This window comes from Nyctibius grandis, chromosome 9 (assembly GCF_013368605.1).
Source record: "Nyctibius grandis isolate bNycGra1 chromosome 9, bNycGra1.pri, whole genome shotgun sequence".
In the NCBI taxonomy this organism is placed as follows: domain Eukaryota; kingdom Metazoa; phylum Chordata; class Aves; order Nyctibiiformes; family Nyctibiidae; genus Nyctibius; species Nyctibius grandis.
This window is the reverse complement of record NC_090666.1, coordinates 13,851,505-13,868,859: the sequence shown is the minus strand read 5'-3', so window position 1 is coordinate 13,868,859 and position 17,355 is coordinate 13,851,505. Positions and strand designations below refer to the sequence as shown.

Sequence of the window (17,355 nt, the reverse complement as noted above, 5' to 3'; positions counted from 1 at the left end):
TTCATGGCCTTTTCCTGATTTCCCTGGCGAATTTCCCCCTGCATTCTGCCTTCAGAGAGCCTCAGCCCCTCTTTTCCTAACCTTTGTCTAGGCTGAGGTGTATGGCAGTCGTCCTCATGTTTGTGTCCCGCTCCCCGAAACCGGCAGCCGGTCCCGCCGCCGCCGCTCTGACACTTTCCCGGCCCCGCGACGCCTCCTCTCCCGCGCCCGCGGGGGATGCGCGGAGCCCCGCGCCCGCCGCCGCACCGCCTCCAGCCCCCCGCTCCTCTCCCGCCGCTCGTTGCCCTCGCTGCCGCTATCTCCTACGGCACACGGATTGCTACGCGGGCACAAGATGGATTACAGCTGCCCTCCCGGGCTCCTTCGCAGGCGCGCAGTGCCGCGAACCGGTAAGCACTCGGCTCCCTCGGGCTGGCCTCCAGTTCTCTGCGCCCGCGCACCGTCCCGCACCACGGCATGGCGCCGGTTCCCCCATCCTCTTGCCCTGCTTGGTCACCTGTCCCCTGGAGCCCTTTATTCTTGCTGTTATTGCTATTCCTAATTACTGTTGCTGTTATTGCTATTGTGATTGTCGTTGTTGTTATTATCAATAATAGTTGTGGGCATGCCGCAGGGTGCGCAGTCTGGCGGGGAAAGGCGCTGCGGGCCGCGATGGCGCGGCGAGACGCGACCCTCCGCGCCGAGGGGCGGAAGGCTGGGGCGCAGTGCGCGCAGGCAGCGCCTCTCCTGCCGCGGGGTTTCTTCCAATATGAGGCCTTTTTTGCCGCATTTTTCCCCCTGCCAGTCTGAAGCGCGGTGTAGTGATGCTGTGGTTTGTTTACTCCATGGCGGAAGGGCGCTCGCCTAACTTTCAAGCTTAACAGGTGTTTCCGCAGGAGAATCGGAGTCAGGGCTCTCGCGCGGGCGGAGGGCGCGGGGAGGTCCCGACGAGCCGGTCGGGCCGGGGGCTGTGCCCGGGGCCAGCCCCGGGAGCCCCCGTCCGCCCCGCCGGAACGGTTTACCACGCCCTTCTCCCACTGTTATGTGCGTGAGCCGGGGCTGCGGTTCCGACCGGCTCGGCGGGAGGCGCACGGGCCGGGCTCGGCAGCGGGCAGGCGGCTGGTGCCGGGGCCGCCCGGGCGGCCTCAGCCCCGGGGTCCTCCTCACCGGGCTGCGCGGGGGGCGGCTACGAGGAACCACGGCCGGGAGCGCACCCCCGCAGCACGGCTACTGACCCACGTGGAAATCATGGGGGGCTAAACGGGGGACGAGTTCTCGAAAAGAAACCCCAGGTTTATTTTGAAATATGTAGAGGAGACAGAACAGTCACGTAAACTGTATCTGCGTTACCTATATATGTGTATATATCCGTGTCCGCATTACCTGTAAACGTGTATATACGTATCTACACCTCTACTTCTCTCTGTAGGACATACATGTTTTGGAAATATATTATTTTGAAAGTATATATACTTTACACATCTCGTCTTCATTTTCGAAATGTTAATGCACGGTAGAAAACCCGTTGCCTGGTATTTAGTACTTACATCGTTGGTCAGTGATGGAAATGCACCGTGCCACTGCACTGCAGGAATTTACCGAATCGCCATTTACCTCAAAAGCAGCCACTCATTTAACGGTAAAGCAAAATACCTGACTAAACCATATCTGGTGAGGGTGGAAAAGTGTGGGACGTGCCCCAGGTACACATTTTGAAGACGCAGAAAAAATTATTCTTTAATCCATCCCCGAGCACGTCCCCAGCCTGCTAAGCCCGAGCCCCGCTACAGTAAGCAGTAGGATGTCTTTCCCTCATGCTTTGGCTCTGCGCTAGTCGACCGCCCTGCGCTGCTGAAGGACTTGGGGATTATTTGGGAGGAATCGTTTTTAACATAGCAACAGTCTTCTAGAGTAACTTGGAAAGTATGTATTACGTTAGGTTTCACTCTCAGAATCCCTCCTAAGTGACGCAGGAATTATAGCTGCTTGGCTATAAATCTCTCCAAAAACTTCGAAAAATCTCGTCCTTAGGCTGTTTTCAAGTTATTCGTAACCTGGGGGAAAAGAAGAAAACAAAAGCAGGGTGTTCTAACGAATTCTAATATGCCTGTGTGTGTCTGCGGGTCCATATGCTGACACAGACGGATACACATGCATTTATGGTCCCACTAGTTTAACGAGGGAGTTCAGCTTTTCCCCCTCCTAAACGGCTTGCTTACTTTTTCTCTTGTTCTTTTTCTCGTTTTTTTTTTCTTTTTCTTTCATTTCTTTCATTAACATTGAAGCACACATAGGTATGTATATGCTCTTAAATATACCTATGTGTTTGCGAGTATCCATAACAAACTCTGTATGTATGTGAATATATATATGGCACATGAGGACTATATTTTTATATATATTTATACACCTATATAATGTGCTCGCCTGTATGTGTGTAGATGTGTTGATGTGGTGTAATTTGCGGAAAGCAGAATTCACATTTCTCACACCTGCTTTGTTTCCCGACGTGTTCGACAGAATTTATGACTCATCTCATTTCATTTTTTTGTTGAAAGGAAGCAGCCGATCCCTAGTCCACCCTTTCCTGATGCACGGGCAGTAAAAAAACATGGCCACGAAATCATCAGGAGGAAGCAGCAGGCTGCACTCCCTGGCAGTGCCCAGGTACCGCTGACTCCGGCTGCCAGTCGGGAAGTCAGGTTGGGCTCCCGCTTAGCTGCTGCCAGTTGCCTGGAGGAGAAGTGCAGCCTCTGCTCCCTGAGTCTGGCACGGTTTTGGTGCAAGGAGGGGAGGAGATGTGGGCTGCGGACCTGGCAAACCCGATAGGACTGAGCAAAGAAATACGCTTTGGTTTTGCGCTCTTAAGAACAGCAAATCCCGGCGATTCTTTTATTTCTCAATAATGTTTCTCTTTCCTCAAACAAATATAATTCTCACGGGGTGTTTTATGAGCGCTTGGGGCAGAAAAAAAGCCCGAACAAAGACAGTATTTCACCCCTCGGTTGGCAGGCAGCTGTTAAAGGTATTTACGGCTCTACTGCAGTGCGGCACTCAATGCCGCTGGAGCGGGAGAGGGGAAAACAGGAAGCGAAAGGAAAAGATGAGGCACAATAAACATTGCAGCAGGTCGCGGGGGCCGGACGGGGCGCGGAGGAAGGGTCTCTGCCAGAGACAAGAGGCAATAAAAGTGCATTCAGCGGCATCAGGCTCTGCCCAAACCCCGCACCCGCCTCCCACCACCCGCAGGGGAGGGGGTGGTGGAAGGCGGGGGAGGCAGCCCGCATCGCCCACCCAGCGCCCCACGCCGGGAGCGGCCCGAGCTGGACCCCGCGAAAGTGCGGGGTCCGCGGGGTCAGCCCAGCCGCCGGCCCGGCCCCGCGTCCAGGCCCGGCTCCGCCGGGGTCACCTGCCCGCGGCTCCCGCCCTCGGGACGGCCAGGCCGGGGCGCGGAGCGGCCGCCGGGGGCGCGGCAGGCCCTGGCCGCCGCCACCAGCCATTTGGTCTCCACGGCCTCTTCCAGGAGAAGGCGCTGTAGGACAAGCCTGGCCGCTCTCCCGCCTGGGCGAGGGGCCTGCCGCCCCGCCGGCCCCCGCCGCCTGCCCCGGGGCCCGGATCCGGCCGCCCGTCTGCCCACGGACGGATGGGGGGTACGGGTAGGGCTCCGCCACCTTTCTGCGTCCTAGGAGCCCTCCCCCCTTGGGCCCCGGTTGTCCCATTACCTCCAGCGCCCCGGCCTCCCACGGGCCCGTACTCGCACCCGTGCGCGCCCCTCCACACTCCGTGCCTTCCCCACGGTGCCAGGGGGCTCACCTCGAGTGCCCCGCCGCCCTCCCGGTCACCGGCCCACCCTTTGATGTCGGGCAGCCACCGCTTCCATCCCTGCCCCTTTGATGTGGGTGCCAGAGCACGGTGGCGGCCCGCACCCACCTCCCCAACGGCTCCCTTCCCCCGGGCAGAGCCCTCAGCCTCCGCACATCCCCCCCCTGCCCCCTGCAAGGCGGATCCCGACAGATTTCCTTGCCTCCGCCTCACCTGTTGCCTCCAGGCTTCGTCTTCCCCAGCCGTGCCTGGACATGACCCTGTCAGCCCGCGGCCCCCCGGGCAGTGCCTGCCCCAGCTAGACGCTCACACTGCCCCCAGCCCACCCTCCTTGCCCCGTGTTCCTCACCCTCTATCCCCGGGGACCCGGGGTGCCGCCGCCGCTGCCCCCGTTTGATGTGGAGGCGCGGCTCGCCGCCGCCCTACCCGCTCCGGGATTCTGCGCCCGCCCGATCTGCCCGCGGGGCCTGCTGAGGGCAGGGGCCTTTGCATGCCCACATCCTGCTCTGGGAGGGCATGGACGGTGAGGTGACTGCAGAAAGGCCGGGGCTATGGTAAAAGCAGAGAGGCATAATGCGTTGGACGCTGTCAAGGCGCTCGGTAGGTCTTCAAAGTCAGAGATGGAGCCTGTCATTTTCTGTCGGTGTGGTCCTCAGGGGAGGATGCTGGTCTTCGTGTCTGTCAGGTAGCATCGAGAGCGACGGTGGTTTACACATGCGATACAATTTCCCCAAGCCTTTTATCGCAACAATTATCAGAGGGAAACCAATTATTACTGGGTTACTTCATTCCACATCTTACTCATCTCGAGATCGTAAGCCCCGAATATGAGAACTCGCATAAAAGCCTAGAGAATGAGCTGGCCAGAGCTTCAAAGTCAACTTTCACATGTGCATTTTAGAATAGGAAATGTGAAAATCCTCCTAATTCCCTCATCAGAACCTCTGCGGTAGAATTACTCAGTTGCAGAAACATTCATCTTGACCCTAGATCACAGGGAGTTGTATCTCACTCAACACCTCACTATCCCACAGCCTCGCCTTTCCCAGCCGCAGCCTCCCGGACACGTTTGCCCGAGGCGCATACCCGGGCCCGGGCCGCCGCGCCGGCCCCCTCTGCCAGGGGCTGATGCTTCGGCCGGCCGCCCGCCGTGCCGCCCGCCGTGCCGCCCGCCGCCTGCCTCGCCACGGCTCCTCTCCTCCCGCACCCGCGGCACAGTGCCCTGTCTCCAGACTTTCGGTTTCCTTTGCCCACGAGATCGGCCAAGAAAGCCGAAGCGATCGCAGACGCGGGAGGAGAGAAGTGACTCTCCTCGTGCCGGCACAGGGGCTGGAGCCCACCCGTGGCCCCCGCTGCCCGGGACCGGACCTCCGCCGTACCCAGTACCCGCTGCCAGGCCCAGGGCAAACGCATTTGACTCTGCAATGTGGTTCCTGTCGTTCCAGCCTGTTTTCCCGACATTTTCGTGGACTTTCCCGTTGCACCCTTCCCCTCACGTCCCGATCTGTAGCCTTTTCTCTCACCTTCCCAGGGGACCGGCACCCTGGTTTCTTGCAGCTGCCTGCCGCTGAAGCCTTTCCCCCGGAGGCCAGCGAGGACGAGGGGTTTGGGGGGATTTCGAAAGCTGCCGCGGAGCCTGGTCCAGCTCCTGCCGTACCCAGGCCCGGATGCCTGAGCAGGGCACGGGGTACAGTCCCGTGGAGCTCTTCCCCTGCCTGCTCGGGACTGGCAGCACGGGCCGTGCTCCAGCTGAAAACCACCCACAAGTCAGCCCCACGCAGGGCAGCCCCCCCTCTGCCAGGTGCTCCTGGCCGGATCCCCTGGGCTTTCATCGGCTGCCTGATAAAGTTGCTGAAATATCACCTTACGCACTGTCCCTGACAGCTGTCCTGGGCAGGGGAGGGCACAGGGAGAAAGAGCCTTTCCCCAGCTTAGGCCATTATTAAGCACGAAGGTGATGCCGTATGATTAAAGCACTGACACAGAGTAAGGAAAATAGCGGTATGCAAAATAATCCGGAAAGAAGAAGCAGGAAAGGTGATCAGGCCACCTCTTGCACTCTGGAGAAATGGGAATTAAACAGCTGCAATTTGAGCCACCTAACGAGTGAGGCGAGAGATAAACTGCCCCTTTTAGGCAACTTCAAACTTGTATAGCCAGATTCGGTAGGAAATGGCCAAGCAAGAGCAGACCAGGAAGGACCTAATTCTGGCATTAGGCAGGCATCACACAGCTGGTGACAGCTGGTGCCACCACCCAGCAAGGAGCTGAAGCTGGCTCGCTTTTCAAAGCTGAGCCCCTACGCGGAGGGGCATCCGCAGCAGCGGGCCGGGGGAGCGGCCCGTCCCCTCTGTCCGCGGCCGGTCCCCGACGGGGCGGACGTGGCTCTCTGCCCTCTGGGAAAGGGACAAGCCCCTCCTCGGAGGCACCAGGAGCTGCTGGCCACTCCGACTTCCTCATCTTAGCCATGATAGATTGGAAGCTGATGCCCGGGTTCCTTTATGCTGTGTGACTGCCAGGGACATTTGACTTCCTGTGCTCGGGCTCCTTGAAATTCTCATTTGCTAACTCACACCCTGCTCCCTTCACACCAGGGCTGTTTTATTGTTTTATAGCCCTCCTTAAATTTCCAGTCCTCAAAGATCTCATTGTGGCAGGCTTCACACTTTCTCCCTTTCCAAAACCCGGTGCCCTCGCTGTTTCCAGCAGTTTGGTCGTTCGCATAGGTCCGTCGGGTCCCTGGCGAGACCTCAGTCCCTGGCACAGCTCATCCGAGCTCAGGAGGCGAATGAGTCGAAACAATTTTCCAGGGACTCCTGACCAAAATGCCATAAACATCCGGGGAAGGGAGAGGGGGACCCTTCTCTCCCCGAAGTACTTCTGTGGTGTTTTTTTTTTCCTGACGATAAGCTTCCCTGTTCCATAGGAGATGTAAAGAAAGGTTTGAACGGGTACCCACGGCTAAATCCACTCTGCTGCCTTCTCAAGAGCAATTTGGGAACGCTAACTCCCCTCTTAGCAGCTTTCCCTACAACACGCTCCTCAAAAAGGCCGGCATAACGCCGCGGAGCTGACCTTCCACCCATCCCCGCTATTTCGACCCAGTCCCATTTTATAGAACAGATTCAGCGAACCTTTATTTAGCGAATAAAAGTTTAAAGCTGAAGGTTATTTATGGTTTCACAGAGATAGGTCCTGAGTGGCTATTTAGAAGCACGTGATTCCAATAAACTTTGTTTTATGGCTTGAGAGTTGACAAGCCAAAATATAATTCCCACCATAAATTAGTTTAAGAGCATACAAGTGCAGATGCTTTCATTCCTGGAAGCAGTAATCGGGAAAGTGTTAGCAGGGAACCGTCTGCGGGAATGCGGCCGTGCAGGCACCTCTGCTCCCGGGTCCCCCCGGCCGCGGGGGGAGCGCGCAGTAAGTCCGTTACCAGCCTCCCCGCTGCCCCCCGCTCCCCGCGCTCGGGCTCTCTTTGTGCCTCTGGAACGGAGTGGGAGTGGGGTGCCAGCGCTGCTCCGCCCGGCAGCGCGGAACAGCTCTGCTGGGGAACACGGACAGGTAGAGCTCAGGTGGCTCGCGCAGCGCCAGGAGGAGCGGGCTGCTCCCCGCCCGAGGCTTCTGAATCTAATGGGACATCTTGTTTGAAGCGAACCTTTTACATTTTTTTAAAAAAAGGATAAAAAGAAAGAAAGGAAAGAAACGGTAAAGGAAAGTTTAGTGCCGAAATGCTGGTATTATTCCACTGCCCACGCAAACTCTGAATGCTATCAAGGGTGGGCAGAATTGAAAAAAATTTTTTTTTAACAAAAACAGTCTTGGGAAGCTCTGTCTAGTGAACTATTGATACCGAGGCAATTGCTCTGTGTGTAATACAATAACTCTCCAAAATATCGTAGGAAGGCAATAGAAGGGGTGAAAAATCTCTTACAGAAAATAAATCCCCAATATTAGTATTTTGCTCTAAAATATATGATGCATTTCGGGAGCATTAGACTGAGCGTGTGTTTTTGTTTTCCTTAATGTGATCTTTGTATTTATTTATTAAAAGATTTGAAGGAAAGTTCAAGTCAAATCCGTCCGTATATAATGCAAACAAAGACGCATGTCTCGTGGTTACTGTTTGGTTAATTAGGTGATCTTAAAGGGGATCTACCCTAGAGTAATCCGAGATTTATCATTACAAAATTATAGTTCTTTCCGTGCTCAGCATGGATACGATGCTGCATGGCATATTGTGACATTTTATGGGTGATGGTTTAGCAAAGATGATCTGAATATTTCATTTGTAAGTGACTGGATTGCTACAGAACAAAAAAAAGGCCTTTGTTATTCTTTTTTTTTTCCATCAGTGAAAGAGGGAGGTCTGACTTTTCATCCCTTTCGAAATTATCCGGTATAAAATCTAGACTATGAATATTAAAAGTGAAAGATCACACCACAAGCACAGGGAAAGCATGTGTTCGTAAAAAAACTGCCTGAATGCAACGTGGTCCTCATTCAGAAGGGGCTTCCACCCCACCACTCCGCTGCTCACAGGATTTACCACCAGCTCCTCTCTGCCTTCATCTATCAAACGTGCTCTGTAACTGTTTCCAGAAATATCACCCGTATGTGGAATACAACAGTAACAAACGTTTTTATTGCAACAGGTTCGGCAGCATGGAAGGACGTGCACGGTAAGCAACCTCTTATTTCTTGTAGAGTTTGCGTTGCTTGAAAATCCTGTTTCTTCCCTTCAGACTGGAAGAATTAAAAATAATGTATTCCTGCTGAATATTGCTACCCAGAAAAAAGGAAAAAAGACTATGTCAGCATGTGAAGTCGGTTTGTGGTACCATGTCATAATCCTGGCTAGCGTTAAAAGCAGAGGTGCAGTTTCCTGAGGGTTTATTATAGGGCTGTACAGGTGTCCTCCTGCTCTTAAGCACTCTGAAGCAATTAGCAGCGTTTCCATTTTAACTCGGCGGGACCGCAGAGCGCCTCCCCGTGCAGAGCCCGGTCGGATCACGTTGTGTCCCAGCGCCTCTCAACCTTGGCTACTCCCCCTCTTTTCTCCAGACGGGATTCAAAGCAGAGCTGTGCCTGCTGTCTGATGTGAACCTCGTTTGGCACAGCCCGGTGAATGGGTGGAAGAGGCGGCGGGCTCCGGGGCTGTCTGCGCCAGCCAGCCGGGACAGCCGCGCTTCAGCCGGGTCGTGCGGGGCGGGAGCGCTGATCCTCCGCTCCTAGGGCTCTCCGGGCAAGGGAGAGCCAAACGTGGATTTAAATGCTGTGAAGGCAGGGAGGGGAATGAGTATTTGAACTTAGGAGGGCAGCCTTTTACTGCAGGGATTTTCGCATCCCCGATGGTCCCGCGTGAGCTGCGCTGGGGGTACCGAGGGGAGGGCAGGGGATCAGCGTGTAGCAGGAAATGCTGTTGAACCCTTCTGGCTGCAGTAAGGAGCTAAATGCATTAGTCCTGGTGCTTCAGACTGAGACCGGCTTATCTCTCAAAGAGGAAAAGAAAGGCTGCGGTATTTGGAGATTCATTAGGTACACATTGCCCTCCCCGCTTCTGCCAGCCCCGCTCTGAGCGGGAGCACGTAGAGGAGCAGAGCTGGGTTTGTTTGCGTTTCTCCCTGTTTCCTCTCCCAGCTTGTTGATAAATAATCTCTTTCACTGTTGTGCCAGGCTTTTCCTTCTCTTCTTGCCTTACGTTGCAATATTGGTTTTCGAGCCCTTTAAATGCGAACTAAAGGATCGCTTCCGGCGTTGCAGTTTTAATTGTGATCCATAGGTAACTTTCCTCCTCCCGTAGCTCAGCCCTGCTCTATGTAGATGCCCTTGGCATTTCATTCCAGGGCCGGCCCTAAATGTATGGATTACTTGTTTTCTGCCAACGTACATCTAGCATACTGCTTATGAACCAGAATACAAAAAGCCTTATAGATCAAAAGCATTTTGTATGGGCAGTTGAACAGGAGGTGAATATATAACGCTTTTGTTCATCAATAACTCTTTGGCTTTGACCTGTCTGAGTAAGTCGTGCAATAAGGTGAAACGCAGGTCACAGCGTCTAACAAATATGAAAATGTGTAGTATTAAGCAGAGCGGGGAGCTGCTGCCTCCCCAGCCCCATCGCTTCTCCCCGGGCAGCCCTCGGCGGGCTTGCCCGCTCCCGAGGGCTGCCCCAAAAGCGAGCTGCCTTTGGGAGGGGTGTGTGTGTTACCCTGCCAGTTCAGCCGGGTGGTTAATAACCCCCGTGGGGGAGAGAGAGCCCCCCTCCCCTCAGAGAAAGGAGGAGAAAGCGGGGGGGAGCCGCTTAAAGTAGTTGGGTGGAGATTTAAATCCGGGGCGGGGGGAGGGAGGGGGGGTGGCAAAAAGAGATTATGGACACAAAGTCGTTTCGAGTTGCACTTGCTGTGAAGAAGACACCACCGCAGTGGTAAGAAAGCAGATGTTTAAAAATAGCATCCCCCAGATCAGGCAGCTGGGAACTGAAGGCAGGCAAACAAACCGGTACACATCGCTCGGGGAAACGCAACACCCCCAAATCTGCCCTCCGCAGTGGTTGGATGTATCACACCCGCACCATTATTTGTCCTTATGGTGCCTGTTTTAAATAGTGGAAGGAGAAGAGGTTGACCGCAGGACAGCAGTGAGGAGCTGGGTCAGACACAATTCATGAACTTTTGTACTCCTGTGTGCTGCTGTCGACAAAGTAAAAATAATGAAACTTTGTGATATGTTTGTAAATGATTTCGGCTGACCTCTCGCCCTGCCCTTCACCATAAACGCTACGGCGGGGAGAACCTGGGAGGGTGCGAGGTTGCGGCTCGCAGGCAGCTCGCGGGGATAATAGCTAGAGCAGCATAATGGGATGAAGGTAAATTTGGAAACTCTCTTCTTCCCGAGAACAACTAACTCCAGCCTTTAATCTCCTCTTCTTCACCAATCGCTGTTTCTGTTGTCGGCTGTTTTACTTCTGTTTCGATTTTTTTTTTTTTTAATTCTTTTTTATTTGGGGGTGTGTGTGTGTGTGTTTCTAATTAGGGAGAATTTCTTTAGATTCGTGTTAGCCTAAACAGATAAAGACTCTTTTCTAAATGATTTTAACTGTTATCATTTCTAAATAGCGCAGTTCGACCGCTAACGTCCGTTTTCCGTAGCGAGGACGTGAACGGCAGAACATTTAAAGCGAGCAGCAGGTCTTTCTAAGAATTTGGTAGGCGAAATTCGTCGCTATAAATTGGTGGAGAGTCGTATAGCTCTATTGCAGCAATAATAACAAGCGTCAATCTTTTCTGAAATCCCACCTTCCTGCAAATCCGTATTTCAGAACTAAGTCCCAGCAGAATAGTTTGCATTCCTCAGAAGACAGTAAGGACTAAGAGAATTGCAAAGACCTGCTATATTGTAGATGAAAACAGAATGTTATTACGTTGTCTATATATACCCTGTAGAACCGAATTTGTGTGATATTCATATAGTCACAGATTCGATTCTAGGGGAATATATGGTCGATGCAAAAACTTCACCTTTCTGCAAATGGTTAGAAGTTTAAATACTGGCGGAATCAAAAGGCATGTGCGTGCTGAACACTCAGAAATTGTAAAAGTTTCGCTGCCTCGCTCCTATTTGCTAGGTTTTAGGATGTCTCTTAAAATTTCAGTTGTCGTTCAGTCGTAACTCTCACCGACAGACTGTGAATTTAAACAGTTAATTTCACCAGAAGTTACAAATTTTCTGAAAAAAAAAAATTATCTTCCAATCAGTGAATGAATCTTTAAAAAGATACTCATAAATTAGCTAGATATGCCAGACGTTAGCAAAGTTTTCCTGTCAAGGGTCCAGATCGCATCAAAATATTTACGACAGCAGCAAAAGCAGCCTTCGCCTCACTGGAATGTATTTACTTGTGCTCCAGGAATGATATTGATGAATGAAGACGGAATTTATCTCATTAAACCCGTGATATTTTTAACCTCATTAAATGCCGTCTTCGGTTCAATTGATCGAACTTTGGTGGTTAAAAGTGAACGGTTTCTTGCCCTCTGTATGATTTTACATACGTACATGTATATATTTATACACATACATGTGCGTTTGCGTCTGTGCGCGCATACATACGCACACATATGTATTGAGGCTTGCAAAGTGAATGAGAAGTTACTGATTGCCTAATTTTCTTCAGCAGAACTAAATTCTGGTAACTTTTGGATGACCTCTGCGAGACAAAGACAGGACAGATCTATTGTACGTCATATTACCCTCTTCTTTGATGGCTTTTCTTTTCCTCGCCTCTTTATCAGTTTCCTCCCTTTTAACCCCACTTCAGCTCCTCGCTCCGTGTACTTCTTTCGATATTTTATTTAAAGCGAGGTAACAAACCCCGGTGGCGATTGCGGCTTGTAAATCAGGCGGCGGGGCATCATCCGTGGGGGCTGAGGGCTCAGACAAAAGGCTGGCCCTACCTGCGGGCCAGGGAAGAGGCCGCCGCCCGAGGAGCATCCCTGCACCTCCGGGACCTGATTTGGGGGGTGCGACCTGCCTGAGAGGGGGGGTCACTCGGTTACGGGGATATTATTGAGTTGAAATTGGTGGAAATGCTGAGCTGCGGCGAAATCCGGTGATCGGCTGCCGGCTCCCCATTGGCCGGGCCGGTCACATGCCCGCCTAACTTTATTCAGTTGACAGCAAGTAGGAGGGCTCTATGGAAGGGGAAAAAAAGACAACACGAGAAAAATTAGTATTTTCTACCTTCAGAAATTAATGGCCATGAGTTCGTATATGGTGAACTCTAAGTATGTGGATCCCAAATTTCCTCCTTGCGAGGAATACTTGCAGAATAGCTACCTAGGCGAGCAGGGGGCCGAGTACTACAGTGCCTCGCAGGGCTCTGATTTCCAGCACCAGGGACTCTACCCACGGTCAAACTACAGCGAGCAGCCCTTTAGCTGTAGCAATGCCCAAGGCTCTGCCGTGCAGCCGCGGGGTCACGGACAGGAGCAATCCGGCCCAGCGAGCCACTTCCCCGGCCAAGCAGAGCATTGTCCACCGCCTCCAATGTCCAACTCGCGAGCCTGCAGCCAGCAGCCGGCCCTCAAACCCCCAAACGGGTCAGCACTTAAGCAGCCAGCAGTAGTATATCCCTGGATGAAGAAAGTCCATGTTAACTCGGGTAAGGATCCTCTTCTTACTTTGCTCTTCTACCCTGCTTCCGATCGTCCTCAGCGACGCTCGCTCGAGTCCCTGCCAGACTCGTGGGCGAGCTTTTTAAGCCGAGGTAGCCAATTACACTCGTCATAAATTTTTATTGCTGAGGAAATAGGCCGTTGGCCATGCGGGGCTTTGCCGTTAAGGAGAAAACTCCATTTTAGGAGCCTGCTAGAGGCTCCCATCCTACCTAGCTGCGTGTGCCTGTAGTGCCTGCCTTAAAGGAGGGGGAGAGCAGCCCGTCCATTGTAAGCAACTGGGACGAATCCAGCCCGGCCACATGCTCGCAGCTCGTAAGGTTTTTCTTTTGTAAAGTCGAACCGGCAAGTCAAGATTAGCTTTGTAAAGTTCTCCGTATTTTTTTCCCAGTGAATCCCAATTACAACGGAGGGGAACCTAAACGCTCCCGCACAGCTTACACCAGACAGCAAGTCCTAGAACTGGAAAAAGAATTTCATTTTAACAGGTACCTGACCAGGCGCCGCCGTATCGAGATAGCCCACACTTTGTGTCTCTCTGAGCGCCAGATCAAGATCTGGTTTCAGAACAGAAGAATGAAGTGGAAAAAAGATCACAAACTGCCCAACACGAAGGGCAGGTCTTCTTCCTCTGGTTCAAACCCCCATTTACAGACTGGTTCCAAGGACCATCAGACTGACTTGACAACTTTGTAGAAGAGGTGAAATTTTCCATTTCATCCTTCGCTTCTGACCAGTACTGTACATAACTGACACTGCCCAAGCAGAACCTGCATGTAGCAGCTAAGGACTCGAGAAAATGTCATCTTTCTTTAAGGTACTGTTGTACAAAGGAGACAAAATGACGCTACTTTGGACTTTATTTTATTTGCCTCTGCTAGCACAACCTAAAAAAGGAAAAAAAAAGGAAAAAAAAAAAAAGAAACATCATGCAGGCAGTGGGAATTGGGAAAATATTAAACGAGACCTTCTATCCGTAAAAAGTAATAAATCATTGAAAATGAAACTGTCCTGTGTTTCAGTTTTGAATTTGAAAGTGGAGGTTTGATGCTTTATTCTGGGATTTCTACTTTTAATTGTCTTTTTATCCCATGCAATTTCTGGAGGATGCATTTGGACAAGTTGAGAACAGGAAATTTATAGCATAGTCTTTTATTTGAACATAAAGACTAGTAATTGTGAACTTTGTGTGCTGCTTTGCCTTTCTTGGTGTAATGAAAATACTTGCTCCTTTCCATAACGTCTCAGAAGGTGTGCATAGGAATTAAGTGAAAACGGGTTTTTTTTATGTACTGATAGTGTTAGTGTATTTATTTATTTGTTACGTAGAAGAGTGAAGATAAAAACAAAAATAGTCAAACCAAAAACGAGGAAGGGGAGATGAAATACAGTATTTCTCCTTCCCACTCTCATGAACACATGTATAATGTTTACTTGTCTTGAACGTACACAACTTTCTCGTCCCTTTTTTTGAAATTCCTTCTTCATTAATAGGAAAAGCTTCCTTTCTCCTTACAGGGTGCCATCCAGGGCTAACAGGCTTGAAATCTGTTTCCAAAGTCTGCTCTGCTCAGTGCTGTGCTTTAAGCTATCGATATCTCATTTAAAAACTGAGGGGGAAAAAAAAAACCACAAAAAAAAACCCCCGAAAACCCCAGGAAAAAGAAAACAACACAACAGAATGAAAAATTAATGCGATTTCTGATATAACCTGAGCCTTTCAAGCTGAAAGCATTCTTTCTATCAGTTTTTAAATTTCGTTTCTGCCCGAATGAGAGAGTCTGTGTGGGTTGCTGCTTTGTTTTGTTTGGAGGTTATTTTGGTCTGTTGTGTTGGTTTGGTTTTTTTTTTTTGAACAGTGATTTTTTTTAAGCAAACCAGAACATATGACTGCAATGGTTGGAAATCTCAGCAAGTTACTTTCAGGGAAAGGGCAAAGGCTTGGATGGGAGCAGAGCCGGTCTAATAGCTACGGATTTGTCCCTGGCTGCTGGCTGCATTGTGCCAAAGTTTTAGTGCGTTGTAACCACCAAACCCAGTCAAACCAGCTCCCTCAGCCACGTACACCCCCGCTCAGGCTATTTTAAAGCTCAGCCCTTACCTCCTGTACCCTCAGGGCAGCCTGAGAGAGGGACCATATAATCGAAATTATAACGAGGTGATCCCTTTACTAAAGAGAAAGGGGCAAAGAAGAAAACCCAGAGCAAACGCCGAAGGGCGGTGGAAAAAGCAGGGGGTGAGTTAACGTGCCCATCTCCAGGCTGGGTGCTTCCCACCGAGGACTCACTGCTTTCTGGGCTCGCTCGGGAAAACACTGGTCAAAATGGGCTTGAATGAATTCGAAAATAAAAAGCGATCTTTTCAACAGGGTTGTATTCGGCAGCATTAACTGTGGCCAACGGTTAATTTCTGCCCTTTTCTCATCCCCAGAAGTCTGCAAAGTGTCTTGTAAGACTTGGTCTTTTGTTTTAGAGCCTGGAGAAAACTCTTTGTTCTTCCTTAGGGTTAGCCCAGTTCTCAGACTTGCACATGGCAATACTTGAATATCTCCACGTCGTGATATTAAAGATGGATATTCCCGCATTATTCGCATCATTGTTTCTATGACAAAAAGCACCGAGTTCATACATAGTAAAGACGTCTTTTTTCTGACGCCTTCACGTTGAGAAGCTGAAAAGGTATTTTACTGAAGTTCGGCTAAATTGCAGGAACAGGTTCACCCAGAGGACAAATTTTCTATTCGATTAGTTGTATTTCAGCCGGGAAGAGTGACCTCTAAACCCTTAACCTTTTGGACCCAAACTACCCTTCCCTTTCTCTGGCATGGAGAGCAGCTAGCAGCAGCGCTTGAGGAGGGAATTCCTGAGACAAGTTTTCAAGTTTTGTCACTCCCGGTTCCTGCGGTAGCGGCCTTTCGTCTCCAGAGTTGTCCAAAGCCCTCCCTTTGCTCTTCATACGAATTTGGGGAAAGAAAAAAAGGGGGGAGGGGGAAAAAAAGAAAAACCTATCTGGCTGGTCTTCTTGACAATCCCCTTCCCGGACCCCTGCTGTTTACCGAAAGTCTGTGATAAGTTGGCTGGGAGCAGGGCAAACGTGTTATTCGAGAGACAGCTGCCAACTTTGGCATCTGTGGTACAGTTCTGGAAAATAATGGCCCTGGATAAGCAAATCCTTACTTTGTGCTTCTTATCGACCGAGATGGCTCCGGAAGTTAAAGGGCCAAATTCTGCTCCCAGATTTCCTTCCCCCGCCCACTGAAGTCAAACAGGGATGTAGCTGCGAGCAGAATTTGTCTCATTGTCTTTTGAAATGTTAATATCTCCAGGACGAGTGTTGGGTTCAGGAGGCACAGCTCTTACAACCCTGTTTGCAAGTCCCCTTTGAGCAAGTCTGGGGCACTGTAAGTTTACATAGTTGCAATTGCGCTGTAAGCTCGGAGCATACGTGAACTGGAGGCAGAAAGTACCCAAAGAAATAGTTTCCAGCTGCCAATACTCTGAAGGGTCAGGAATGTCTGTAATAACGTCCAGAGGCACCCACTGGTCATTATCTCCCGTGGAAAACAAACCTGAGATTTATTTCTTATTGTTTTTTAACTCTTCTCCAGGGTTACTTCGTGTAGGAAGGGAAGCCGGTTATTTTTGTTTATCATGGGTGAAATGTTGTGCATTGGAGCCTTTGTTAAACAGTCGCGCTGTCCAGCAATACTCTCATCTCTGTTAAAGTGTGATGCTTTTTATAGACTTCACCAATGTTTTGCTGCCATTGATTAAAGCGTTATTTACACTAATTGTCGCCTGTAGTTTTGATGTAAGCCCTCCATATACATTTGAAATAATAAAAGGTGTAGAGAAATAGATTCTGGTTTGTACCTTGAACAAACAGTCTTTACAAGGTGGGTCTCTCTCCTGTGAAAATACTGGTTCCTCCCATCACTACAGTGTTAAAAGATGAGTGACTCCGCATAGCATCCTTCCAAATGTCCCTTTGAACAGGTTTGCTGATTGCCCCAGCCATAATGGTGTGACTCCAGGCCAAGCTGGAGTCTATATTTACATTTAGGCTGCAGTTAAAAGTGCCTATCATCCATTTGCTACTGCTTTGCATTTAACAAGCCGTCTGAGAATGACTCCCGGATTTATGCATGTGTGGCAGGAGGCAAGGAGCCACACCTGAAGTCACCTCGATCCCCACACAGATATCTGTGTGCCTTTAGGTGAGTCCTGGAGGGAATCCATTTTAAAAAGAAATGGAAATTTGAAATTTAAAGGCAGTGAGTAGCTTTCTCTGAGCATTAAACTTCACTTTTTCAACCAATACAAACGAAAGATCACAAGAAAACACAAACTTGGAGAGTTTAAACTTTCCAGTG

The 17,355-nt window shown here is 50.7% G+C and overlaps 2 protein-coding genes across 2 annotated transcripts in view; both read left to right on the top strand.

The window, feature by feature from the left end:
* Positions 1-17,355, top strand: part of HOXD3 (homeobox D3) — a 31,248-nt gene continuing 13,893 nt past the window's right edge. The window contains exon 1 of the mRNA XM_068407405.1: positions 1-389. The gene's annotated coding sequence lies outside the window, so the exon portion shown is untranslated. The remainder of the gene's footprint in view (positions 390-17,355) is intronic.
* On the top strand, positions 12,553-13,766 carry HOXD4 (homeobox D4). The gene is made up of 2 exons (XM_068407406.1): positions 12,553-12,970; positions 13,375-13,766. The coding sequence occupies exons 1-2, from the start codon at positions 12,562-12,564 to the stop codon at positions 13,677-13,679; spliced, it is 714 nt and encodes a 237-aa protein (XP_068263507.1). The 5' UTR covers positions 12,553-12,561; the 3' UTR covers positions 13,680-13,766.

Bases quoted from the DNA above. Each gene is read 5' to 3' on its own strand.
- HOXD4 (XM_068407406.1), top strand. From the start codon at position 12,562: ATGGCCATGAGTTCGTATATGGTGAACTCTAAGTATGTGGATCCCAAA. The intron at 12,971-13,374 runs GTAAGGATCCTC...TTTTTTTCCCAG, and splicing joins GAAAGTCCATGTTAACTCGG to TGAATCCCAATTACAACGGA.